At 43.1% G+C, this 27,323-nt stretch overlaps 1 protein-coding gene across 4 annotated transcripts in view; it reads right to left on the minus strand.

Moving 5' to 3' along the window:
- The window catches only part of COQ6 (coenzyme Q6, monooxygenase), a 318,766-nt gene that overhangs the window by 269,355 nt on the left and 22,088 nt on the right, over positions 1–27,323 (minus strand). For all 4 annotated transcript variants that reach the window (XM_033951988.1, XM_033951986.1, XM_033951987.1 and 1 more), the window contains exon 2: positions 26,242–26,376. In XM_033951988.1, the coding sequence (XP_033807879.1) occupies positions 26,242–26,376 (135 nt within the window). The remainder of the gene's footprint in view (positions 1–26,241; positions 26,377–27,323) is intronic.

Here is a 27,323-nt window from a genome sequence, read left to right on the forward strand (position 1 = left end):
CTGGCCTAGTTCAATCTTTAATATTATTTTCTGATTTTCCATCCAGTCTGCCCAACCTGATTCATCCAGTCAGCCCAACCCAAGCGGATTTCATGGGACATCAAGCCGCTTTGTGGTATAAATTATTATCTGGATATGTGAATAAAAAACAAAAAAATGGTCTTAGAGACATTTGGAGTATTGAGATAAGGCAGCAAATTTCTGCATCTCAATGGCCACTAATTTGGTCTTGGAGAATGAGATATACAATGTCAGCATCTATGAGGCATAGAGCTTTTTGGACCCCAGTTCGTTTGCAAAAGTTAGTTAGATCTAAGTCTAATAAATCCTGGCATTGTAATCTGGAAGTAGGGACATTGGATCATTTACTTTTTTACTGTCCCTGTATTAAATTATTTTGGAATTCAATTTGGACGCAGGTTAACCGTTTACTTGAAAATCATGTTGCTTTGTCTTATGATACTATTCTGTTTGCCATGGCTATGAGGAAAAAAAGTCAAATTTCATCTTATAATAACAAACTTCTATTAATAATGACAGGGGTGGCAATTCAGCACATTACGGCTAATTGGAAAAATTATACAAATCTTAATTATTCTTTTTGGTGGAATTCACTTTGTCACATTTTTAAAATGGAAAGAGCAATTGCTGTACAGAAAAGTAATTATAACAACTTTATAAAGATCTGGGGGCCATTAGAAAATTATTGTAATGAATGAACATCGTTTTCCTTTCTGATGCATACATGTATTTTATTGGGGGGAGGGGGGGAAATTGGATGATTAATATTTTTATTTAATGATTGGATTTCTGTATGTATTATGAAAATTTTCATTGAATAATTGATGGGTGGGGGGAAAGGGTTATAATTTTTACTTTAATGGATTATAGGTATAAGAATGTCAAGTGATGTATATTTTATTAGTAATGTAATGTTTTAATATTAATCACTTGTTTGTCAGTTTTAATATTAATAAAGAATTTAAAAAAAAAAAGAATTTTTTTATTGACAAAAAAATCTTTTTCTACCTTTTGTCATTTCTACTTTAATCATCTTGTCTTCACTCACTTCTTTCTAGCCAGCATCTGTCCTCTGTCTTCCATGCAGCATCAGCCCCTTCCATGTCTGCCCTCTCTCTCTGCCCCTGCCATCCATTGTCTTCCCTCTCCCCGTTTCATATGGCATCTTTCTTCTTTCTAAGCTCCTTCCATAAACTGTCTATCTTGTGCTCCTTCTCTCCTTTGTACATAATTCATTTCAGCTCTGCCACCTCTCCATTTTTCTCTGTCACCACCCCCTCCCCTATGTTCTGGCATCTCTCTCTTCTCCTTTCCTTCCCACCCCACGGTCTGGCATCTGTCTCCTTACCTTCTCTGATTTCCTGGCATCTCTCTCCTTTCATCTCTTCCCCTCCCCCCCTCTCCATGCTCTGACATCTCCTCCTTCCTTTTTCCTTGGTCTGGCATACCTTCCTCCTTCCCTCCGTGTCTTGGTATATCTTCCTCCCTCTCTTCTCCCATGCCCTGGCATTTCTTCCTCCCTCCCTTTCTTCCCTCCATGCCCTGCCATCTCTTCCTCCCTCCCTTCCCTGGCATCTCTTTCTCCCTCCCTCTCTTCCCTCCATGACCTGGAATCTCTTCCTCCCTCCCTCCCTTCCCTCCAAGCCCTGGCATCTCATTTCATGCCTTCTTTTCCCTCCAGTTGGGTGCAGCAATTCTCTCCCCCTCTGCTCCCTTTCCTCCTTCCGTCACCCCATCCCTGGTCGGCAGTGCAGCCCCTAAGTGAGTGCTCCAAGGCCTGGCGTCATGAACTTCTTCAGGCAGCAGCAGCATTCGCAATTCACAGTGGTTGCCAGCTTCGGGCCGTCTTCTCTGTTGGATCCTGCCTTCATGGAAACAGGAAGTAGGCAGGACTCAGCAGAGAGGAAGGCTCAAAGCCGGCAAGAGCAGCTAACTGTAAACACTGTTGCTGCCCGAAGAAGTTAAAGATGCCAGGCCTTGGAGCACCCAGGGCAAACTACTTCCCTCCCTGTAGCCGGGGTCTCTCTGAAAAGCTCTCCCTCCCATGTGAACCCCGCTACGAACGACACACCTCCCTCCAGCACTCGTCGGCACCCACAGCACTCTAAACAGGCTGCTTCGCAGTTCGCAGCCTTCTGCAAGTGATTCTCTCTGACTGGGTAGTACTACTAATCATTTCTACAGTGCTGCTAGACATACGCTGTGCTATACATTAACATGTAAGGATAATCCTTGCTCAATAGAGCTTACAATCTAATTTTTTTGCTTATAATATCTTTATTCATTTTTAAATCAATCAAGAAGTGCATAAAAATGTATCATAAATTAATTCCAATATAGCACTGTAATATCTAACACATAAAATCTAATAGTATAAAAAAACCCACCCACCCACCCTTCATCAAATTCTCAACCAGAAAACATCTAATATAATAAAAGGCTACTCACGCATGTGCACTCCCATCTGCGTGCGTCCGTTTTCCGTGAGATGTAGGGCATTGCAGGTAGGAGTGCACATGCGCGCGAAGCTAGCTCTCTCTCTCTCCCTCCCCCCCCCGAGGCGACTGCTGGCAGCCCAAAGCGCTCTCTCTCTCCCTGCTCTCCACCTCGCGCAAACCTAAATCCAGGGAAAACGGCACTACCGGTAGAAGTTTATTTTTAAGATTAATGGTGCTGCGGTGGCTCCTCTCACGAGCCGCACCTGCGTCGGAGAAGGCTTCCGACGCAGGCAGCGATCTTGAGAGGAACCGCAGCGGCAACTTTAAACTTAAAAATAAACTTCTTCCGGTACTGCCATTTTTCCTGCTGTGCCCTCTCGATCTCCTTAACCACAGTGAGTGCGATGGTAGGCCAGACCGTGGGAAGCAAAGGGGGGGGGGGGTTGGGGGAAATGCTGCTGCACAGGGATCTGTAGGGGAAGGTAAATAACGCTGCTGCTGCTGCTGCTCAGAGAAGTGGATGGAGAGGGAAATACTGCTGCTGTTGCTGCACAGGGAAGTGAGGTTGGGGGAGGGAAATGCTGCTGCACAGGGAAATGAAGAGGGAGGGAATGTTACATATGGAGCAGGGAGAGAGACAGACAGAAATAAAGACAGACAGAGGGAGGGAGGGAGACAGAAAGAAAGAAAGGAAGAAAGACACAGGGGCAGGAAGAGGGACAGAAAGACAGAGAAAGGGGGTCAGGGAGAGAGAAATACAGCAGGAGGTAGAGAGAGAGAAAGAAAGAAAGACAGACATCTATTCTAGCACCCGTTAATGTTAACGGGCTTAAAGACTAGTTATATTATATTATGTAATATATTATAAACATAGCATTTTAAATTTCACCCCAAATCCACCCTCCCCCTTGAGTGTGCTAGATAATTCTAAAAAAGAAAAGAAAAGGAAAATACCAGAGTTGATATCTATTCATCACAATACTTTTCCAATGGCCCCCAAATCTTTGCAAAGTTATTATAGTTCCCTATTTGTAACGCTATTGCTCTTTCCATCTTAAAAATATGGCATAACGAATTCCACCAGAATGTGTAATTAAGATTTTTGTGATTTTTCCAATTATTGGTAATATGTTGAATGGCAACCCCTATCATAATTAATAAAAGTTTGTTGTTATGTGACGATATTTGACTCTTTTTCCTCATAGCCATTCCAAATAAAATAGTATCATAGGAAAGCGCAACATGGTTTTTCAATAAAGAATTTACTTGAGTCCAAATTGAATTCCAAAATAACTTGATATAGGGACAATAATAAAGTAAATGATCTAATGTCACTGGTTCCATATTACAGTGCCAGCATTTATTGGACTTAGAGCTATCTAATTTTTGTAAACGAACAGGGGTCCAAAACGCTCTATGCTCATAGATGCTGACACTGTACATCTTATCCTCCAAGACCAAATTCGTGGCCATTGAGATGCAAAAATCTGATGCTTAATCTCAATGCTCCAAATGTCTCTGAGACCACAATTTGTTTTTTTATTCAAATATCCAGATAATAATTTATACCACAATGCGGCTTTATGTCCTAGGAAGTCTGCTTGGAAGCATAGGAACTCCATACTATATTGATTGTTAACTTTTCCATTCAGGGAACCCCACCTGAATAGCCTGCTTCAATTGCAACCATTTAAAACTTTGTGACTTATTAAGACCAAATCTATGTTGTCTTAATTGTGAAAGACCAAATCTATTTGGTCTTAATTGTGAAAATTCAAGCAGTTTACCATCTGAAATAACATCATTCAGAGTTCGAATGCCTGCAATAATCCAGTTCTTCCAAAGGACTTGGCATTCGCCTATTTTAATCTTGGAGTATATCCATAAGGATTGATTAGTTGATTTATTAATTGGAATAGGTGTTAAATTGCTAATATATCTCAATGTTTTCCATGTATCTGATAAAATTCTGCTCTCCTTATATCTTCTAGGTCAGGGGTGCCCACACTTTATGGGCTTGCGAGCTACTTTTATAATGACTAAGTCAAAATGATCTACCAACAATAAAATTAAAAAAAAACACAAAGCACACTGAAAGGCAGAGAAAATGTTAATTATTCATATTCCGGGTTTTTTCAAAGAAGTCATGGCAGATGACTCTATGCAATGTCACCTCAGTAACAAAATACAAAAATAGACAAATACACCCCCTCCCTTTTTACTAAACCACAATAGTAGGTTTTAGCACAGGGAGTTACGCTGAATGCCTCGCGCTGCTCTCAATGCTCATAGGCTCCCTGCGCTAAAAAACGCTATTGCGGTTTAGTAAAAGGGAGCCATAGTGCAAAATATAGACAGCAGATATAAATTCTCAAAACAGACACATTTTGATCACTAAATTGAAAATAAAATCATTTTTCCTACCTTTGCTGTTTGGTGATTTCATGAGTCTCTGGTTGCACTTTCTTCTTTTGACTGTGCATCCAATCTTTCTTCCTTTCTTTCAGCCTCCTGTATGTTTCCTCTCCTCCAGAACTCATTCTCTCCCCCAACTTTTTCTTTCTGTCTCCCTGTTCCCCCTTCTTTCTGTCTCCCTGTCTGCCCCCTTTCTTTCTTTCTCCATGCCCTCCCCCAAGCCACTCGGTTTGCTGCCACCACCATCGGGGAACAGCCCCCAAGCCACCGCCGTCCCAAGCTTTCCCTGCAGAAGCGTCGTGTTGACCAGCATTCCGCTCCCCGACGTCAATTTTGACGTAGGAGAGGAAGTTCCGGGAAAACAAGGCATTTCTCCTCATTCCATCCAGCCTGAGCCCCTCTCCTTGATCCAGCATTTCCCTTCTGTGTCTGTCAGAATTACCATTGCACCTATTTTCCAGCATCACCCTTCTTTGTGTCCATCTCACCTATATCCCTATCTCATCACTTTTTCAGAATCTTCATTTGTCTCTTTCCTTGTCTTTACCCCACGTTCACCATTTGCCCTTTCAATGTCTTATCTCCCCCCCCCACTTTTTCAGCATTACTTCTATATCTCTATTTCACCTCCTCTTCATGTCCCCTCTGTATCTCTATCCTTATTCAGTAGGTCCTGCTTACCCTTTCTCTTCTTTATGTCACTATCTCCATTTTCAGCTTTCCCCCCTTTTCCTTTGTTACTGCACCCTGTAGCCAGAATCTTTCCACCCTCCCTCCACTCCGGCCCAGCCCAGTATGAAATATTTCCTTTTGTTTCCCTCCCCTCTCTCTTTCTCTCTCTCTTCTCCTCCCTCACCCACGAGTCCTGCATCAGGCCTTCTCCCTTCTACCTGCACCTGGCAACACCCCCCTGCTCCGCGGCTCTCTTCAGCAACTCGTCAGCAGCGGTGATCAAGACAAGCTGCTGACATCGAGGCCTTCCCTAGACGAGTCCCGCCTTTGTGGAAAAAGGAAGTTGAAACATGCGGGACTCGCAGAGGGTAGGCTCCGACGTCAGAAGCTTGTGTCGATCGCTGCTGCTGAGTTGCCGAAGAGAGGCGCGGAGCAGGGGGTGTGGCCGGAAGCAGGTAGAAGGGAGAGGGAGATAGGAAGGCTGTAGAAGCTCCGGAGCATGACACCGACCCCAGCTAGGATGATTTCTTTTTCAGGCTGCTGCTGCTGCTGCCACGCTCCCACATCCCCCCCCTTAAAATGACAAAAAAACAGCCTAATGCCCGGCGTCGGCGTCTTTGACGTCGGGGAGAGGAAGGCTGATAGGCCCGGTAGATCGGGACGGCAACACGAGTCTATCACGGAGCCCGGGATGGGCTCTGCGATCGACGTGTTGGGCACCCCTGTTCTAGGTATTCTAATACTGGGCACATGCACCAAATTTAAGGGAAACAAGAGGCGCCATTCTAAATACAACCAATCTGGTGCATTATCTATGAGTTCTGGGAGGATCCAATACATACCCTGACGTAAAATATAGGCTTGATGGTACCTATAAAAATTTGGAAAATTTACCCCGCCCTCCTCAATTGGCTTTTGCAAGGATACTAAAGCAATTCTAGGCATTTTACGAAGCCAAATAAATTTTGTAAGAATACCATTAAGCTTTTTATAAAAGGACCCTTGAAAAAAAATTGGTATCATACTCATTTGATAACAAACCACAGGCAAGGGGGTGTGGCTTGGAGACGTAGGAGAATAGTCGGGTGACTGAACTGCTCCGTGGAAAATATAATTAAAATATAGCTACAAAAAAAATATTTGAAATTACTTAAAAAGACGAGGATTAACAGCATAATGGCATCGGGTAAGCTGACAAAAGCTAACTCAGCGGGAGGAAGTAATAAACGATCAAAAATGGAGCCGATAGCCCCCTCTAAAGTTCCGTTGCCAACGGACGATGCAGAGGACATTGATATCGTTAAGGAACTTTGGCAAATAAAGGAAATAGTCTTACAAAATGCAAAAAATATCCAGGAAGTTAAAGAAGAGCTGGCAGGTCTTAAATTAAGTTTGAAGGTAGTGGATGTCAAAGTGGAGCAATTAGATAAGAGAGTGGAAAAAACGGAAACGGAAATAGCTCAGTGCAAGAGAGACTGTAAAGAAATAGAAATATTAAAGAGGGATCTTGAGGATTGTTCCAATCGCGAAAGAAGAAATAATTTAAGGCTGATTGGGGTCCCGGAAGGGGTAGAAAAAAATAATCCCATTGCCTCTCTTGAGCAGTTTTTACCGAAAATTCTACCTCTGACAGTTAAATTTTCTCTGTAAATAGAAAGGGCGCACAGGGTCCCGACTAAAAGATTTGATAATCAAAAGGGACCGCGTCCTTTAATCTGTAAGCTGCTCCGTTATCAGCATGTGGAGGAAATTATAAGACTGGCAAAAGAAAATAAGACCTTGAAGTGCCAGGATTCAAAAATATATATAGTGCCAGATTATGCAAAAGCAACGGCTCAAAAAAGGAAAAAATTACTTGAATTGAGACCACAGCTTAGAGCGATTGGAGCAAGGTACGGTTTAATGTACCCAGCTATTATGAGGGTCACTTTTGCAAATAAAACTTCAAACTTTGATGATCCATTGAAATTAAAAGAATTCTTAGAGCAATGTGAACAGCCTATGAATACATAAACTGAGACTATATTTTAACAGACAGATTGGAGTAAGAAATATTTTGTTTCTGAGATGTTATTTTTTTCTTTCCTCTCTTCATTTGATTTTTTATTTGTTTTGGATGGTTTCTGATATAGAATATTTTGTGGAGATTTAGACTTATGGGAGATACAGTTGAAATTGGAACTGATTTGAATTGCTGATGGAACTGATTGGAAGGATGTGGATGCAAAAATTATATGATTACATCATTCCACATGCTATGATTTTCAGAGGTATTGATGTGAATGAACATTCTGAAGTCTCTGCTTGATGTGGATATAAAAGTTAAATATAAACTAAGAGTGACTGGCTCTAATTATTGAAATTAGGCTCCCTACAGAAGTTAGGGCAGTTTTAAGTAACATTTCCAGCCCTTTATCTGATATAAGATAGGTTAATGTAATGTTCCAGACAATATGCAGCAGTTTATAGGCTCCTGCTTTAGACGCTTTTTGAAGTGCTGGACTATACTAATGTCAGCTTTATAACATTCTTGACAATTCAGAATTGAATGTAGCCTAGCTGATGTCAAAGAGCACTTTACGTTAATTGGGAACACTAATGGTTTCAAAGATTAAACAAAGGGCGGTAGATGCTGGAGATTTCCTTAAGTGCACAGGGCACTTTACAGGAAAAGAGGTGGTTTAAACAGAAAAAGAATAGTATTGGATGATTACTTGGACTGCGCTAAAAAGGAAAATAATTTGGAAATATGAAGGGGACAGAAGCCTGATTACAGATTAATCCAAATTCCAAGGAGAATATAAACTTATTCTAAAAGAATGTAAATTGTTTGAAAAAGAAGTGACTTGGAAGAAGTGAAAGAAAGATCAAGGAAAGCATGAGATGTAAAGGATAAAGCAGTATTACATTACATTACATTAGAGATTTCTATTCCACCATTACCTTGCGGTTCAAGGCGGATTACAAAAGATATAAAGAATGGGGGTTACAATGGAAGAATAATAGACATTTCTAGCGTTGTACAGAGTAGATCATTTGAAGAGAGTTGTAAAGATTCGATCCATTGTCATTTCTAGAGTTGTTGAGAGTAAGAGATTTTAAGAGTAGGTGTGGTTAGGACTGTTTCAGGGCTTTCTTGAAGAGTATAGTTTTTATTTCTTTTCTGAAAATGTTGTACTCGGGTGGTTAACAGTAAGTTGGAGATTTGGCTATCCAGTTTTGCAGCTCGAGTGGCTAGGAGGCCATCGTATTGTTTTGACCGTTTTACTTCCTTGATCGGGGGAGGTGTGAAAGGGGAGTGCGTTTTTCTATGTCTGGTTGAGGTTGCTTGGATGAGGCGATTGTTTAGGTAGGCTGGGCTGTTTCCGTTTAGGGTTTTGAATACCATGCAGTAGAATTTAAATAATATTCTTTCTTGGATTGGTAGCCAGTGTGAGTTGATGTAGGCCTCTGTGATATGATCATGTTTCCTCAGTGAGTAGATGAGTCTCAGAGCAGTATTTTGGATTGTTTATAGTTGCTTGGTCATTGTGGCAGGGCAGGGGAGGTAGAGGATGTTGCAGTAGTCTAGCAAGCCTAGGATTAGGGATTGCACTATAAGCTGGAATTGTGCTCTTTCAAAGAATTTCCGGACTTGTCTCAGGTTTCTAATTATTGCGAAGGATTTCTGTATGGTTTTATTTATTTGTAGTTGCATAGTACAGCATCTGTCTATTGTCACTCCTAGTAGTTTTATGGTGGTTTGGATTGGATAGTTGATTGAGTTAAGTTCTAAATTGGTTATAGTGGGGACTTTGTCATTTTCGAGGAGGATGAATTTAGTTTTATCTGGGTTGAGTTTCAGTTTGTGTTCTTTCATCCAGGTCGTAACTGTTTCTATTGTTCGGTGTATTATGTTTGTCATGGTGGTCTTTGGCTGATCATATGGTATGAGGATGGTGATATCATCCGCATAACTATAGATGGTAATGCCTAGGTTATCCAGGTATGCCCCAAGAGAGGCAGTGTATAGGTTGAAGAGAGTAGGGGATAGTGGGGATCCCTGTGGTACGCCGCAAGGGTTTGACCAAGGATCTGATTTTTCTTTGTTTGATTTTACTCTGTAGGTTCTGGATTTTAGGAAGCCTTCAAACCAAGAATATACTGTATCTGAGATACCTATTGCATCCAAGATTTGAAGAAGGATGTTATGATCAACTAGATCAAATGCTGCAGTCAGGTCCAGTTGTATGAGAAGCATTTTTTTTCCTGTGCTGAGGTGTTGTCTGGCTGTGTCCATAAGGGAGCCTAGGAGTGTCTCTGTGCTGAAGTTGGTTCTGAATCCTGATTGCATGGGGTGGAGTAGGTTATGGTCATCTAGATAGTTTGTGAAGAGTTTGGCTACTAGGCCTTCGGTAATTTTGACATATAGCGGTATAGAGGCAATGGGTCTAAAGTTGGATGGTTGGTCCGTTGGTCCTTTTGGGTCTCTTTGAATTGGGGTGATGATGAACAGGATTTAAGAATAATTCAATATGAATTGACTGTAAAGCAGAGAATATCAGACTTTTTTTGGATTGAATCTTCGGTGTATGAATGACTTTGTAGAAGCATAGATGACATATTAAATATAGTGGATCTCCAGAAATGGATTGAAATCTTTCCATTTAAAGGATGGTTGAAAAATAATTAAGTTTTGTCTGCTGTGCAAAGGGTATTAACTTCCAAGGTATCGGTATATAAAAGGAAAATATTAATGCAACAATTCATGCGTATCCGCTTTTAATTTCTTATGCACTTTACCTGCAAATAACTATGTGGAATATACTTTATCAGCAATAGTAGGATATAGTACATATTTAAATTTGAGATATTAAATATATGTGGATGCATGGAAAAGGGACTGCAGAACAGAAAAGAGGGATTGGATTTATTCAGATTTTCATATGACTATAATATGTTAAAAGAACTGAAACTGTTTAGGGATTCTATGAAAAAGGTAAATGAACACTAAAGATGGATGCATAATGGTGCTGAATTAGTTAAAACAAGCAGCTGATATAAGGTCATGAAGAACTGAAGGGATGGAGAGAAGCTGAATATGCTTTGAGAGATTTTCTACACAAAGCGGAAGATTGATGAAATTGTTCATTTATGATATATAATGATATATTTTAATGTCACTTTAATGTGTATTTTAAGGATAAGTAGGTGATTTTAGATTAATTATAGGGGGTATGCAATTAGAAAATTGAATAATAATTTATTAACATGCAATTGTTTTCACAGGAATACAAAATAATATTGATTTATTTAATTGAAGTAAATTTAATTTAATATTAAAAGATATTGGTATAAGAAAATATATTTGATTGGGCATTTGAGTGAAAGATTCTGAATTTATAGGTGTTATATAATTGAGGAAAGGAGGGAGAGGGAGAAAGGGAGAGGAAGAGAAAATAGAGGGGAAGGAGAGAGAGGGGAGAGAGGGAAGAGAAGGGGAGGGAGAAAAAAAGGGGGAATAAGGAAAAAAAAATTTGAACTTAATAGATTATTTGAATATTATATTATATTATATTATATAATGTAGCTTATTATGATTTATAAATGATGTATATGGTAGAGCCTGATGGGAGCTTTTTGTCACCTGATTATATATGAGCGTTTCCAAGTTTGCACTATTAATTTGGGGGGGAGGGGAGGGAGTGGGGAGGGGAATGGTAGGGAGAGAAGTTGATATATTATTTGTTAAAGATTTTGTGAATTGGTGGAAATATGTTGATAGAAAGATAGGGAGGTTTTTTTTTGGGGGGGACAGAGATAATTTAGAGTATGGATATAAGAAAAGGGAGTATAATATGATATTGAAGTGGAGGTTCTTAGATATTAAATTTTTATTTGTGTAATGACTTTCAAAATATTCTCTTTAAATGTTAATGGCCTGAATCATCCGGTAAAAAGGTACTGTCATATATCAAGCAACAGAATATAGATATATGTTTTCTGCAGGAGACACATTTGTCTGGGACAGAGTCTATGAAGCTGTCAGGTAATTGGATAAAACAATGTTTATTTGCACCAGCGTTAAAAAAGAAGGCAGGAGTAGCAATATTGATAAATAAAAAATGTCCAGCAACATTTAATATGGTTAAGGCAGATCCTCTAGGAAGGTGGTTACTTGTTGACATGAGCATGGGCAATAATACAATGGCGTTGTTAAATATATATGCCCCTAGTTCGAATCAAAGTGAATTCTTTAAATCTTTACAACAATTAGTTTTACCACGGGCTACTACTAATTTAGTGGTGGCGGGGGATTTCAGTGCTGTTATAGATTCAATAATGGATAAAAAACCTAGTAGAATTATGAAATCAATGTGGTTAGATAATTTAATACAATCATGTAATTTAAAAGATATATGGCATATTCTTCATTTTAATGATCGGGAATTTACATTTTGTTCACATGTTCATCAATCATTTTCAAGAATTGATTATATTTTTATTTCAGATCAGATAGTGCAGAAAATTGTAAAAGCTGACATAGAACCAATAGTAATATCTGATCATGGTGGTGTGTGGATAGAAGTTAACTTAGTAGATCAAGATAATTCCAAACTTGTATGGAGGTTTGATAATACATTGCTTGCTGATTCTAAATTTTGCACAGAATTTCAGACCAAAATTAATGAATATTTTTTACTTAATGATTTAGAGGAAATGTCGGTTGAAATTTTATGGGATGCTTTCAAGGCAACGATGAGAGGACAAATTATATCATATTCTGCATATAAAAAGAAACAGCTAAGAAAACAATTTGTAAGTCTGGAAAAAGAAATAAAAAATTTAGAATTAAAATTGGTTAACAAATGGGAACAGGATACATTTCAAATGTTGTTAAAAAAAATGTGAATATAATGAGATTTCCTCTGGATTAGTAAGGAAAGATATTTTTGCTCAGCAAACGTTGTATTATGGTAGTGCAAATAAGGCTGGAAGACTATTGGCAAATTATTTAAAAGCAAAGAAAAGGAAGGAGAAAATAGGCATAATTAAGGATGAGTTAGGAAATTCTCATTCTCAAATTAGAAATATATTAAAACAATTTTTAAAATATTATAAGTCCCTGTATTCTTCTGAGTCTTATTTAAATAAAGAGAAAGATGGGTTGGATTTTTTGAGTTCAGTTGAAGGTCCTAAGGTTCCTGATCATATAAAAGGAAGTTAAGATAAACCTATATCATTAAAAGAGTTACAAATGGCATTGAAATCCCTTAGAGTTGGGACCGCTCCAGGTGGAGATGGATTTACAGTAGAATTTTATAAAGAATTTCAAATTTCCCTTTTACCTTATTTATTAAAATTATATCAGGATCAACTGAATAAAGGTTGTTGATCAGGCACTATGGCAGAATCTTTAACTATTGTTTTGCCAAAGCCAAATAAAGATCCAACATTGGTTTCAAATTACAGGCCTATATCTTTAATAAATGTGGATGGTAAATTATTAGCTAAGATTTTAGCATTAAGATTGGCTAAAGCTCTTCCGCATATAATAGGCATGCATCAAACTGGATTTGTTGCTCAAAGACACTCTTCCAATAATACTAGATTGGCATTTCAGATGTATTATTTAACAAAACAAATTAATGATCCGGCTTTTTCAGTATCATTAGATGCTGAGAAGGCTTTTGATCATGTGGAATGGAATTTCATGTAGTAAAAATATGGAGTGGTTTGGTATTGGATCCGGATTTATACAAATGATTCAAGCACTGTATAGCTCCCCTACTGCTCGTTTATATATAAATAATAATTTTTCGGATGCTTTTAAATTACAGAGGGGAGTTAGACAGGGTTGTCCATTATCTCCTTTGCTCTTTGATATAGTTCTTGAACCCTTGTTATTAGCTATTCGACAGGCAAAGGACATACAGGGTATTCCATGTGCTGGAGTGGATTATAAAGTATCCGCCTATGCAGATATTTTGCTTCATTTGAGAAATCTGGAAACAACAATTCCATGTCTACTTAAAGTAATAGATACATTTGGAAAATTTTCAGGATACAAAATAAATTGGACTAAATCAGAAATTTTACCTTTAAATGTGCATTGTACAAAAGGTATATTTGATTCTTTTCCTTTTATTTGGAAAGAGGATGGAATAAAATACTTAGGCATTTGGTTGAAAAATACACTCGAGGAGACAATGAGAGTAAATGAAAAATTTTTATTACAAAAAGTAGCAGAGATATGTGAGCAATGGAATCCTTTGCATTTATCATGGTGGGGAAGAGTTCAAACTGTTAAAATGATGATTTTGCCTACGGTTTGTTATCAATTGGGCATGATACCAGTGTTTTTTCAGGGGTCTTTCTATAAAAAGTTAAATAGTATTCTGGTTAAATTTATTTGGCTGGGTAAAATTGCAAGAGTTGCTCTAGTGTCTTTACAAAGGCCAATTGAGGAGGGTGGGGTAAATTTCCCCAATTTTTATAGGTATCACCAATCCTATATCATGTGCCAAGGTATGTATTGGGTCCTCCCAGAGCTTTTGGAACAAATGCCAGACTGGTTATGGGTTGAGAGATCGCTTATATTTCCACTTAGACTTGATCTTCTGCTCAGTATAAAGATGCCTAGAATACGTAAAGACAATAGAGTATTAATGGATACTTGGAAAACATTAAGATTTGTAGACAAATTAACTCCTGATTCTATTTTAAAATCTATACACCAATCTATTTGGGTAAACTCCAAGATACAAATAGGCGGGTTTAAGATTGTCTGGAAGGATTGGATTAAAGCAGATATAAGATCCTTAAATGAAGTTATTCAAAATGGTAAGCTGCTTGATTTTACACAATTGCAACATAAATATGGTCTAAATAAAAAACAAAGTTATAAATGGCTGCAATTGAAGCAGACTATTCAGGTAGGGTTCCCTGAATGGAAATCTTTAAATGATCATTACAGCTTAGAATTCCTATGTTTCCAGGCAGATTTTCTGGGTCACCAGGCCGCAAAGTGGTATAAAATTTTATCTAATTATTTGAATAAGAAACCTAAAAATGGATTAAGAGATATTTGGAGCATTGAGATTAAGCATCTTATTAATGCATCTCAATGGCCACGTATTTGGTCTTGGAGAATTAAAGGTACGATGTCGGCATCTATTAGGCAAACATGGTTCTTCTTGTTGCATAGAGCATTCTGGACCCCTACTAGATTACAAAAATTAGATTGCTCTAAGTCTAATAGATGCTGGCATTGTAAAATTGAAGTTGGAACTTTAGACCATGTTTTATTTTATTGTCCATGTATTCAGACATTTTGGTTGTCAATCTGGGATCAAGTTAACCTAATGATGGAAAGTCATGTGGCATTGTCCTATTACACAGTGGTTTTTGGAATGTGTATGAGGGCTAAATGCCAAATATCTGCAGCAAATAATAAACTTCTAATGATCCTTACTGGTGTGGGGATCCAACAAATAACGTTTAATTGGAAAAACTGTTCCAGACTAAATTATAGTTTCTGGTGGAACTCTGTATGTCATCTGTACAAAATGGAAAGGCTACTTGCAGTACAAAAGGGTCAATTTAAAAGGTTTCAGGATGTATGGAGGCCATTAATAGAATATTATAATGATTAAGGTTAATTAATATTCTTTTTCCTTATGTGATAATATGTAAAAATGGGGGGAGGTGGGGGGGGTTAGGATATTCTAAATAAATATCTGTATATTTTAAATGATTAATACATATAAGAAATATAATATGTATGTATGTATGGTGGAAGGGGAGGGGGTAAAATTATTGGAAATATCTGGTTATGGAATTTCAAGTGAGAATGTAATATGATGAGTTATATTTACTGTACACTTGATGTATATGATAAAATGAATAAAGAGTTGGAAAAAACAAACAAACCACAGGCAAAATCATAATTTTAATAGTTTGAACTCTCCCCCATCAAGAAAGATGTAAAGGATTCCATTGCTCACATAACTAACTTTTTTCAGTAAAAATTTTTAATTTCTTTCACTGTGTCATCAACAGTATTTTTAATTTGAATACCTAAATATTTAAATCCATCTTCTTTCATATGAATGGAAAAGGATCGAATAATCCTTTCAAACAATAGACATTTAGAGGTAAAATTTCTGATTTACTCCAATTAATTTTATAATCTAAAAATTTACCAAATGTATCAATCAATTCCAACAAACAAGGAATGGTAGTCTCTGGATTTCTCAAATAAAGCAGAATATCATCTGCATATGCTGAAATCTTATATTCCATATCAGAATAAGGAATACCTAATATCCCTTTTGCTTGTTGAATAGCTAACAATAAGGGTTCTAATACAATATCAAATAGCAAAGGAGATAAAGGACAACCTTGTCTAACTCCCCTCCGCAACTGAAAATGCTCAGATAACATATTATTAATGTTTAATCTCACAAAAGGGAAGCTATACAATGTTTTAATCATTTGTATAAATCCAGAATCTATACCAAACCAATCTAGAGCTTGATACATAAAACTCCATTCTATCCTAATTAAATTACAATCTAATTAAAACAAACAGGACAAATAATGGTTAGGGAATTACTCACAGAGGGTTAAAAACTACCGTATTTTCGCGGATATAACGCGCACCATTGTAAAACGCGCACAGGGGTATAGCGCGCAGAAATCACGATGATATGTACAAAAACTTTTCTATACCGCGCTCAGGCATATAACGCGCATGCTGCCCGACTCTCCTCTGGCCACCCCGACTCTCCTTTCGCCCTCCCCGACTCTCATCTGGTTGCCCCGACTCACCCTGACTTTCGGTGCACTGCCCCGACTCTCCTCTGGTTGCCCCGACTCACCGTTCACCCGCCCTGACTTTCGGTGCACTGCCCCGCCTCTCCGTGCCTGTCCCCCTTGAAGTCCTGTCCCCCCTTGAAGGTCTGCCTGTCCCCCCTTGAAGGTCTGCCTGTCCCCCCTTGAAGTCCTGTCCCCATCCTGAAAGCCTGATGCCCCCCCTCGACGTCCGATTCTTCTCCCCCCTCGGCAGGACCACTCGCACCCCCACCCCGAAGGACCGCCGACTCCCCGACAATATCGGGCCAGGAGGGAGCCCAAATCCTCCTGGCCACGGCGACCCCCTAACCCCACCCCGCACTACATTACGGGCAGGAGGGATCCCAGGCCCTCCTGCCCTCGACGCAAACCCCCTCCCCCCAACGACCGCCCCCCCCCAAGAACCTCCGCCCGTCCCCCAGCCGACCCGCGACCCCCCTGGCCGACCCCCACGACACCCCCACCCGCCTTCCCCGTACTTTGTGTAGTTGGGCCAGAAGGGAGCCCAAACCCTCCTGGCCACGGCGACCCCCTAACCCCACCCCGCACTACATTACGGGCAGGAGGGATCCCAGGCCCTCCTGCCCTCGACGCAAACCCCCCTCCCTCCAACGACCGCCCCCCCCAAGAACCTCCGACCGACCCGCGACCCCCCTGGCCGACCCCCCCACCCCCCTTCCCCGTACCTTTGGAAGTTGGCCGGACAGACGGGAGCCAAACCCGCCTGTCCGGCAGGCAGCCAACGAAGGAATGAGGCCGGATTGGCCCATTCGTCCTAAAGCTCCGCCTACTGGTGGGGCCTAAGGCGCGTGGGCCAATCAGAATAGGCCCTGGAACCTTAGGTCCCACCTGGGGGCGCGGCCTGAGACACATGGTCGGGTTTGGCCCATGTGCCTCAGGCCGCGCCCCCAGGTGGGACCTAAGGCTCCAGGGCCTATTCTGATTGGCCCACGCGCCTTAGGCCCCACCAGTAGGCGGAGCTTTAGGACGGATGGGCCAATCCGGCCTCATTCCTTCGTTGGCTGCCTGCCGGACAGGCGGGTTTGGCTCCCGTCTGTCCGGCCAACTTCCAAAGGTACGGGGAAGGGGGGTGGGGGGGTCGGCCAGGGGGGTCGCGGGTCGGTCGGAGGTTCTTGGGGGGGGGCGGTCGTTGGAGGGAGGGGGGTTTGCGTCGAGGGCAGGAGGGCCTGGGATCCCTCCTGCCCGTAATGTAGTGCGGGGTGGGGTTAGGGGGTCGCCGTGGCCAGGAGGGTTTGGGCTCCCTTCTGGCCCAACTACACAAAGTACGGGGAAAGCGGGTGGGGGTGTCGTGGGGGTCGGCCAGGGGGGTCGCGGGTCGGCTGGGGGACGGGCGGAGGTTCTTGGGGGGGGGCGGTCGTTGGGGGGGGGGGGTTTGCGTCGAGGGCAGGAGGGCCTGGGATCCCTCCTGCCCGTAATGTAGTGCGGGGTGGGGTTAGGGGGTCGCCGTGGCCAGGAGGGTTTGGGCTCCCTCCTGGCCCGATATTGTTGGGGAGTCGGCGGTCCTTCGGGGTGAGGGTGCGAGTGGTCCTGCCGGGGGGGGGGGGGATGTATCGGACGTTGGGGAGTCGGCCGGGCAAGAGGGCTTGGGCTCCCTCTTGCTCCGATCGTGGATGCGGGTGCGGGTGGGAGCGCGTGCGAGCGGTCGTTCGGGGTGGGGGTGCGAGTGGTCCTGCCGGGGGGGGGGGGATGTATCGGACGTCGGGGAGTCGGCCGGGCAAGAGGGCTTGGGCTCCCTCTTGCTCCGATCGTGGATGCGGGTGCGGGTGGGAGCGCGTGCGAGCGGTCGTTCGGGGTGGGGGTGCGAGCGGTCCTGCTGGGGGGGTGAATCGGGCGTCGGGCGGGGTGGGAACTATGTTTAAAAACTTTTGTATACCGCGCTCAGGCATATAACCCGCGAAGGGTATGCGCGGTACGTAAAATCACGTATAACGCGCGCGTTATATCCGCGAAAATACGGTAGTTAAGAGGAAGGAGACAGAGGGTGGTGGTAAATGGAGTTTGCTCTGAGGAAAAGGATGTTATCAGTGGAGTGCTGCAGGGATCTGTCCTTGGGCTGTCTGTTTTTCACAACATTGTGACTGATACTGTAGAAGGGCTATCTAGTAAGGTGTGGCATTTTGCAGATGAAACCAAATTCTGTAATAGGATAGACACCCCAGAGGGTATGGATAGCATGAGGAGGGATCTAGCAAAGCTTGAAGAATGGTCCAGAAATTTGCAACTAAGATTTAATGCTAAAAAAAACCAGGGTCATGCACTTGGACTACAAAAATCCATGAGAACTGTATTGTACTTCTGTGTACAAAAGGAGTGTGCTTAGGGGTGATCGCATCTAATGATCTTAGAGTAGAAAAGGTGAAAGTCAAAGTCAGAAAGATGCTCAGGTGCATAGCAAGAGGAATGGGATCTTCAGCTTGGAAAAGAGACGGCTGAGGGGAGATACGATTGAAGTCTACAAAATTCTGAGTGGAGTAGAATGGGTACAAATGGATTGATTTTTCACTCTGTCAAAAATTACAAAGACACTCAATTAAGTTATAGGGAAATACCTTTTAGAAAAACCAATAGGAGGAAATTTTATTTTCACTCAGAGAATAATTAAGCTCTGGAATGCATTGCCAGAGGTTGTATTAAGAGCTTTAAAGGCAATCTGAAGAGTTTTCTTTTTAAATTCGCTTTTAATCTTTAACTATGCTTAAAGTTCATTTTAGTCCTTTTTTATTTTTTACTCTCCCCCCTCCCTATTGCTCTTTCCATTCATGTCTTCTCTTATATTCTAATAAATACAATTGTAGTTCTGCCCTTCTTACCTTATGTATCTGTTAGTCTGTAAGTTTGTCAGTTAAACCCATTATATTTAATGACTAAATTGGTATATGCTTATACCTTTTTTAAATTTGTAAATCGCTTAATAAAGACAAAATAAAACTTGAAACTTGAGCGGATAGTGTAGCTGGTTTTAAGAAAGGTTTGGACAATTTTTTGGAGGAAAAGTCCATAGTGTGTTATTGAGAAAAACATGGGGAAAGCCACTGCTTGCACCAGATCGGTAGCATGGAATATTGTTATTCTTTGGGTTTTGGCCAGGAACTAGTGACCTAAATTGGCCACCTTGAGAACAGGCTACTGGATTTGATGGACTATTGGTCTGACCCAGTAAGGCTATTCTTATGTTAGTAGAAAAAATAAGTGACAATGTCCTTGTACAGGTTTCTGGTGAGGATTGTGTGCAATTCTAGAGACTGCACCTTCAGAAAGATATAAACAGGATTGAGTCTGTCCAGAGGGTGGTTACTAAAATGGTTAGTATTTTTAATCACAGAGCATAAGGGGACAGACAGACAAAGATCTCAATATGTACTGTATACTTTGGAAGAAAGGTGGAAGAGGGAAAATATGATACAGACAAGTATCATATCATATCATATTTAAATGCACAGAAGACAAGTCTCTTTCAAATGAAAGGAAGCTCTGGAATGAGGGGCATAGGATTAAGATAAAAGGGGTTACCGGTAGTTAGACTCAGAAGTTATCTAAGCAACTACTTCTTTGTAAAAAGGGCAGTAGAGATGATTTCTGTATCTGAATTCAAGATAGCATGGGCTAAGCAGGATCTGTAAGGAAAAGGCAAGGCTATTAGATGGTATGGATGGGCAGACTGGATAAGCCATATGCTCTTTATCTGCTTTCATTTTTGTGTTTCTTTGTAAAGCACAGTTACTTACCGTAACAGGTGTTATCCAGGGACAGCAGGAAGCTATTCTCACAAGTGGGTGACATGATCCAACGGAGCCCCGATGCGGACACTTCACAAGCAGTCTTGCTTGAAGAAACTTGATGTTTTGAGTCGCCCGCACCGCACTTGCACGAGTGCCTTCCCACCCAGCGCAGTGCGCGTCTCCTCGGTTCAGATAGCTAGCAGAGAAGCCAATCCAGGGGAGGTGGGTGGGATGTGAGAATAGCTGCCTGCTGTCCCTGGATAACACCTGTTACGGTAAGTAACTGTGCTTTATCCCAGGACAAGCAGGCAGGTATTCTCACAAGTGGGTGACCTCCAAGCTAACCAAAGTGGGATGGTGGGAGAGTTGGCAACTTAGGAAAATAAATTTTGCAATACTGTTTGGCCAAACTGTCCATCCCGTCTGGAGAAAGTATCCAGACAATAATGAGAAGTGAAGGTATGAACCGAGAACCAAGTGGCAGCTTTACAAATCTCCTCAATCGGTGTCGATCTGAGGAAAGCTACAGTAGCTGCCATTGCTCTGACCTTATGGGCTGCGACTTTACTGTGAAGAGGAAATCCAGCCTGGGCATAGCATAATGAAATACAAGCCGCCATCCAATTGGAGATGGTATGCTTAGAGAAAGGACATCCCAACTTGTTCGGATCAAAGGAGAGGAAAAGTTGAGGAGCAGTTCTGTGTGGTTTGGTGCGTTTCAAATAGAAAGCCAAAGCACGTTTACAGTCCAGAGTATAAAGAGCTGATTCTCCAGGATGAGAATGAGGCTTTGTAAAAAATACTGGAAGAACAATGGATTGGTTGAGATGAAATTGTGAGACCACTTTACGAAGGAATTTGGGATGAGTGCGAAGAACCACCTTGTCATGATGGAACACTGTAAAAGGCGGACCCGCAACCAAAGCTTGAAGCTCACTGACTCGTCGAGCAGAAGTGAGGCCAATGAGAAACACCAGTTTCCAAGTGAGATACTTCAGATGAGCCTTGTCCATTGGTTCAAATGGAGATTTCATCAGTTGAGTAAGAACAATATTGAGATCCCAAACCACTGGAGGCGGTTTGAGAGGAGGTTTAATATTGAAAAGTCCTTTCATGAATCTGGAAACCACAGGATGAGCAGAGAGAGGTTTCCCTTCAACAGGCTGATAGGCAGGGACCATTGCACAGGTGATGGGCCTGGAGGGCTGCCGCGGGAGTGGACCACTGGGCGGGATGGACCTCTGGTCTGACCCAGCGGAGGCAAATTCTTATGTTCTTATGAAAGCAGCAATTGCACTGAGATGGACTCGGATCGAAGTAGACTTGAGACCAGACTGAGAAAGGTGCAACAGATAGTCCAAAACTGAAGATAAGGAGGAAAGTTGAGGCTCCTTATGATGAGAAAAACACCAAGCAGAAAATCTAGTCCATTTTGGTGATAGCACTGTCTAGTAGTAGGCTTCCGTGAAGCTTCCAAAACATCCCTCACAGATGGAGAAAACTGGAGAGGAGCTTTGTTGAGAGGAACCAAGCTGTCAGGTGGAGAGACTGCAGATTGGGATGAAGTAGAGATTCCTGATGCTGCGTAAGCAGAGAGGGAAAAACTGGTAGAAGGTATGGCTCCCTGCTGCCGAGTTGAAGAAGAAGGGAGTACCAGGGTTGTCTGGGCCACCGAGGAGCAACCAGAATCATGGTGGCGTGGTCGGACTTCAGCTTGACCAGCGTCTTTTGAATGAGAAGAAAGGGAGGAAACGCATATAGAAAGAGATTCGTCCAGTCCAGAAGAAAAGCATCTGCCTTGAGGCGATGAGGAGTCTAGATCCTGGAGCAGAACTGAGGCAGCTTGAAGTTGTGGGGGGCTGCAAAGAGATCTATCTGAGGCGTTCCCCACTGAGAAAAGATGTGATGAAGGGGTGTGGAATGGAGAGTCCATTTGTGAGGCTGCAGAAGACGACTCAAGTTGTCCGCCCCCTGAATGTAGACAGCTTTGAGGAAGGTGTTGTGGCGGATTGCCCAATCCCAAACTTTCAGAGCTTCCTGACAGAGGGAGGCAGATCCCGTACCTCCCTGTTGGTTGACATAATACATGGTGACTTGATTGTCATGGCGAATGAGGACTACATGATCGTGAAGCAGATGCTGAAAAGCATTGAGAGCATTGAAAATCGCCCTGAGTTCCAAGAGATTGATGTGACACTGACGATCCGTACTGGTCCAATAGCCTTGAGTACGGAAACCATCTAGATGAGCCCCCCCCCAAGCGTAAGTTGAAGAATCGGTTGTGAGAATCTTCTGATGGGGGGCGTGTGAAAAAGCAAACCTCTGGATAGATTGGAAGAGAGCATCCACCAGCGAAGAGACTGTGTCAGAGCAGGAGTGACCTGGATGTGTCGAGTCAGAGGGTCGGAAACCCGCGTCCATTGAGATGCCAGGGTCCACTGAGGAATTCTGAGGTGAAGTCTGGCAAAAGGAGTCACGTGTACTGTGGAAGCAATGTGACCCAGAAGAACCATGATGTATCTCGCCGAGATGGATGGGCGAGAGGAGACTGACTGACAAAGACGGAGGAGTCTCCAGACGTTGTTGAGGAAGGAACGCTCTGAGTATCCAGAACAGTTCCGATGAAGGGAAGAGCCTGAGAAGGGTGGAGATGGGACTTCGGAAAGTTGATTTCGAATCCCAGACTCTGCAGGAACCAGATAGTCCGCTGGATCGATAGGATGACTCCCTGAGACGTGGAATCCTTGATGAGCCAGTCGTCCAGGTAGGGAAACACCTGAAGACCATGGTTCCTGAGCGCTGCGGCCACCACCACCAGGCACTTGGTGAAGACTCTGGGTGACGAGGCCAGGCCAAAGGGGAGCACTCTGTACTGATAGTGTAGATTTCCCACCCGAAATCTGAGGTATTGGCGGGAGGCCAGATGGACAGGAATGTGAGTGTAGGCCTCCTTGAGATCCAGAGAGCATAACCAGTCGTTCTGCTCGAGGAGGGGATAAAAAGACGCCAGGGTCAACATGTGAAATTTTTCTTTGACTATGAACTTGTTGAGGACCCTGAGATCCAAAATAGGATGCAGATCGCCCGTCTTTTTCAGAACAAGGAAGTAACGGGAGTAAAATTCCTTGTTCTGCTGAGCCAAAGGAACTGGCTCGATAGCTCGAAGTTGAAACAAAGCTTGAGCCTCCTGAAGAAGGGCAGTCTGGGCAGAGGAGGAAGGATACTCTCTTGGAGGATGTTCCGGAGGAACTTGTTGGAACTGAAGAGAGTATCCATCCCTGACAATGGAAAGGACCCAGAGGTCGGTGGTAACAGTCATCCATCGGTGGTAAAAATGATGGAGACGACCTCCGATAGGGGGAAAAACGGGAAAAGGCAGAATGACTGAGGTTATGCTTCTTAGGAGACAGTCAAAAAGGCTGAGGAGCCTTGGGTATAGCAGGTGGCTGAGGCTTCTTCTGCTGCTAAAGATATTGTCTCTTGACAGGCTGACGAATGGCAGGAGCCTATTTCAGTGGAAAACGCCGTTGGTAAATCAAAGGCGGGCATGAAGGACGAGGAGGAGCTGGCTTTGGCTTAGGACGGAGAATAGACTGGAAAGACTTCACGTGGTCCGAAAGCTTCTTGGTTGCTGCCTCTATGGACTCATCAAAGAGGTCAGTGCCAGCGCAAGGGACATTAGCCAGCCGGTCTTGCAGATTCGGGTCCATATCGATGGTGTAGAGCCACGCCAGGCATCGCATGGCCACCGAGCAAGCAGTAGCCTGAACAGACAGCTCAGAGGCATCGTATGAGGACTGAAGAAGTTGCAGTCGAAGTTGGGACAATGATGCCAGGACTTCCTGATACTCAAAATGTGCCCGCGAATCCAGGTAGGGCATAAACTTGGGAAGGATAGACAGAAAAAACTCAAATAGGTAATGATATGAAAGTTGTAGTTGAGAACTCTGGAGGTCATCATAGAGTTCTGGTAAATGCGACGACCAAATCTGTCCATCGTTTTGCCCTCCCTGCCGGGAGGGACTGTGGCATATACTTGAGAAGGGTGAGAACGTTTCAACGAAGATTCCACCAGAAGGGATTGATGGGACAATTGAGCACTGTCGAAGCCCTTGTAATGGACAGTCCGGTATCTGGAATCCAATTTCCCCTGAACAGCTGGAATGGAATAGGGGCTTTACAGACAGCGGACAAAGGTTTGATCCAACAGCTTATGAAGAGGAAGCTTGAGGAATTCAGCAGGAGGTTGAGGGAGATGCATGGTCTCGAGATACTCCTTGGAAAATTTGGACCCAGTGTCCAGTTGAATATCCAAATCCGCTGCCATCTGACGTAGAAAGGAAGAAAATGACAGCTGATCTGCCAAAGCCTGGCCTCGAGAGGGACTTGAGGACGTTGAGGCAGCTTGATCCAATGAAGACGGGGATCTAGACGGAGAAAAAGACCCCACCGTGTCCTCATGCTCCAGAAGTGAAAGGGTTGCAGTAGACGGTGGAGAATACTGAAGAAAAGGCTGCTTCTGATGGGGCGAGGCATGCCTGGATGAGTGCTTCTTAGAATGTCTCGATCGATGATGCGAGCTGTGCCTCGAAGCAGGCCTCGACATGCGAGGTGAATGTGTCTTCGCCGAAGCCCCCAGAGAATGGATGGGGCTGGAGGCTGTGGATCGAAGCAGAAGTGGTTGGTTGGAAGAACCACAAGGCACTCGCAAAGACTCTACTCCTTGCATCGAGTGTATCGGTTCCAATGGAGGCATGGGCAAAGGCCCTGCTCCTTGCGATGCATGCATCAATGCCAGACCAGACACTCGCAGAGACTCTGCTCCCTGTAGAGAGTGTGCGTACGACTGAGGCATAGGAGGCGGCTCGACCTCGCGGGAGACCTCCGCATGCCTAGGCTGGATTTGAGAGAGAAGCTTCGGCCCCATAGTCGTAAAGAGCTGAATGAATTGCTTCTCCAGTAAGGTCTGGAACGAAGCCAGCAAGGATGGATCCGCGTCTCCAATGGGACCACCTGCACGGGTTTCATGCTCCCTCGAGGCAGTGTGAGAGTGCTTGGACTTAGAAGCCTTGGGCACTTTATGCACTACCGGGGGAATGGGCTGCTGTGCTATCTGACCTGAAGAGACAGAGGAAGGCACCGCAGCCGGCGTCGAAGGCAGAATCGGAACAAACGAGGCAGGTTTGATGAGGCTCGGAGAAGCAGGTGTGGGAGCCTAGAGAGCCTCGGATGAGGTCGATGGTGAAGCACCCTTCGATGACGAAAGCTCCATCGAAGACTCCATGCTGTAAAGTTGCTCCCACAAGATGCAACGACGCTGAAAGCACAGGCTGTAAGTGTTGAGCAAGGCCAGCACGATTTCGGTAGATGTTGAGGCCCAAGACACCAAAGACAGCGTCGATGAGGGTCCGTCAGGGAAATCGCGCGCTGGCACTTGGAATACTTTTTAAAACCGGTCGCAGGCCAGGACATAGGCCGAAAAAGCTCCGCCGCAAGATCGAAGCCACGGGGCTGCGGCCACATGGTCTGCCCGGTCGAACGAATGGAAGAAATTTTTTTTTTTTAAAAACAAGAAAAGTACGACGAAAATCAGCGATTATGAGAAAAATAACCCAAAACCGTGGACTTAAGAAGGCACAAATGAAAATACTTCACGCAGAGAGTCGAAGACGGACTTCTCGGCTCCGCGGAAAAGTAAGAACTGAGGAGAAGCGCCCTGCGCTGGGCGGGAAGGCACTCGCGCATGCGCGGTGCGGGCGACTCGAAACTTCGAGTTTCTTCAAGCAAGACTGCTTGTGAAGCGTCCGCATCGGGGCTCCGTTGGATCACATCACCCACTTATGAGAAACCTACCTGCTTGTCCTGGGATAATATTATAACTTATTAGCATGCTTCCTAGTCAGCCTACAATTGCTCAATTCTCAATATACCTACATACTAAATTCTTTAACTCATCTGTCTCCATACCACTCTCAATACTTCCTAAGCCACTTGCATCACACCTGAAATGTCTGGAAGAACTCAATAACCAAAATTAGAAGGTTACTGTACATTCTGAATAGTAATCTCAAAAGAATACAATATACTGTATACATTTTATTGCATTCAGCAATACTCACTGTTAAGAAGAGTTGTGGAACCTGGCGTAATGGCACTAACTCTGTTACTGTAACCTTCGGGTAGTCGGTCAATCACCTTCCTGTGTCCTGCTTCCAGCAGAAGGATACGCATATTTGAAAAGTGAGGATCATACCCTGAAAAAAGTAAAAGCTACATTTTACCAAAAGGTTAAACAGTCGAGGCTAGGATGAACAGATACAGTAAGAGGGTCTGATTTAACTGAAGATTAAGCCAGGAGAACAGGTAGGTTAGGGGAAATTAGGTCAAAGAGGGAAAAGATTACAGTAACGTCAGGACTATAAAGTTGATGGAAGTTTAAGACAGGTAGTATGAAGATAAAAAAAAGTTAAGACAAGCATATCAAAAGACAGTGAAAAAAAAAAAGTATTACGGTAAAAAGGATTTGGGTCGATAAATCTTCCCTCCCCCCAAAAAAAGAGCCAGCACAATAGGGCTTGGGAATTAAAAGGAATTGCTAACATTAGAATATAGGAGACTGCCTAGGCAGAATTAAGAAGTTTAAGTTAAAGTGAACACTTATAATACTAATAATTTAAATTTATTTCTTAAAACAGCAGCTTATATCTTTCAAAAAAATCTCATCCCAGGATGTCTCCTCCCAGGATGTCTCTTGGTTAACGTTATTGATAAATTATCTCTTGGATAATTATTATTGTTCTCCGAAAAGAAGGGAGAAAGGAAACGGGGGAGCCTCCCAATATCCCGGGATCCCTTCTAGCGGCATGATTGATGAACTCCTACAACGCCTCACCGGAGGTTTGGAGCAGTCTGGGAATTGCCTGTTGTTGACGCCGGCAAGTGATGCCGAAGTGGACGACTTGGGGCTTGATGCCAAGCTGAGCCTGGATAACAGAGATCCGCCCCCACGGCCACAGCAAACAAGCTCTCCGCAGGAAGTGAGCCTGCCCAAAGAGGCAGGGCTCAAACCGCGAGAGACTAGTTCATCTGAGAGCTTGTCGTTGGGAGTCAGCGGGGGAAGTTACTTCCCTGGAGCTACCTGTGGCTGGGAAACCTATGGAGGAGCAAGTACAAGGGACTTTGTAAGCAAAGCCAGCATCTG

Source organism: Geotrypetes seraphini, chromosome 7 (genome assembly GCF_902459505.1).
Source record: "Geotrypetes seraphini chromosome 7, aGeoSer1.1, whole genome shotgun sequence".
Taxonomy (NCBI): Eukaryota; Metazoa; Chordata; class Amphibia; order Gymnophiona; family Dermophiidae; genus Geotrypetes; species Geotrypetes seraphini.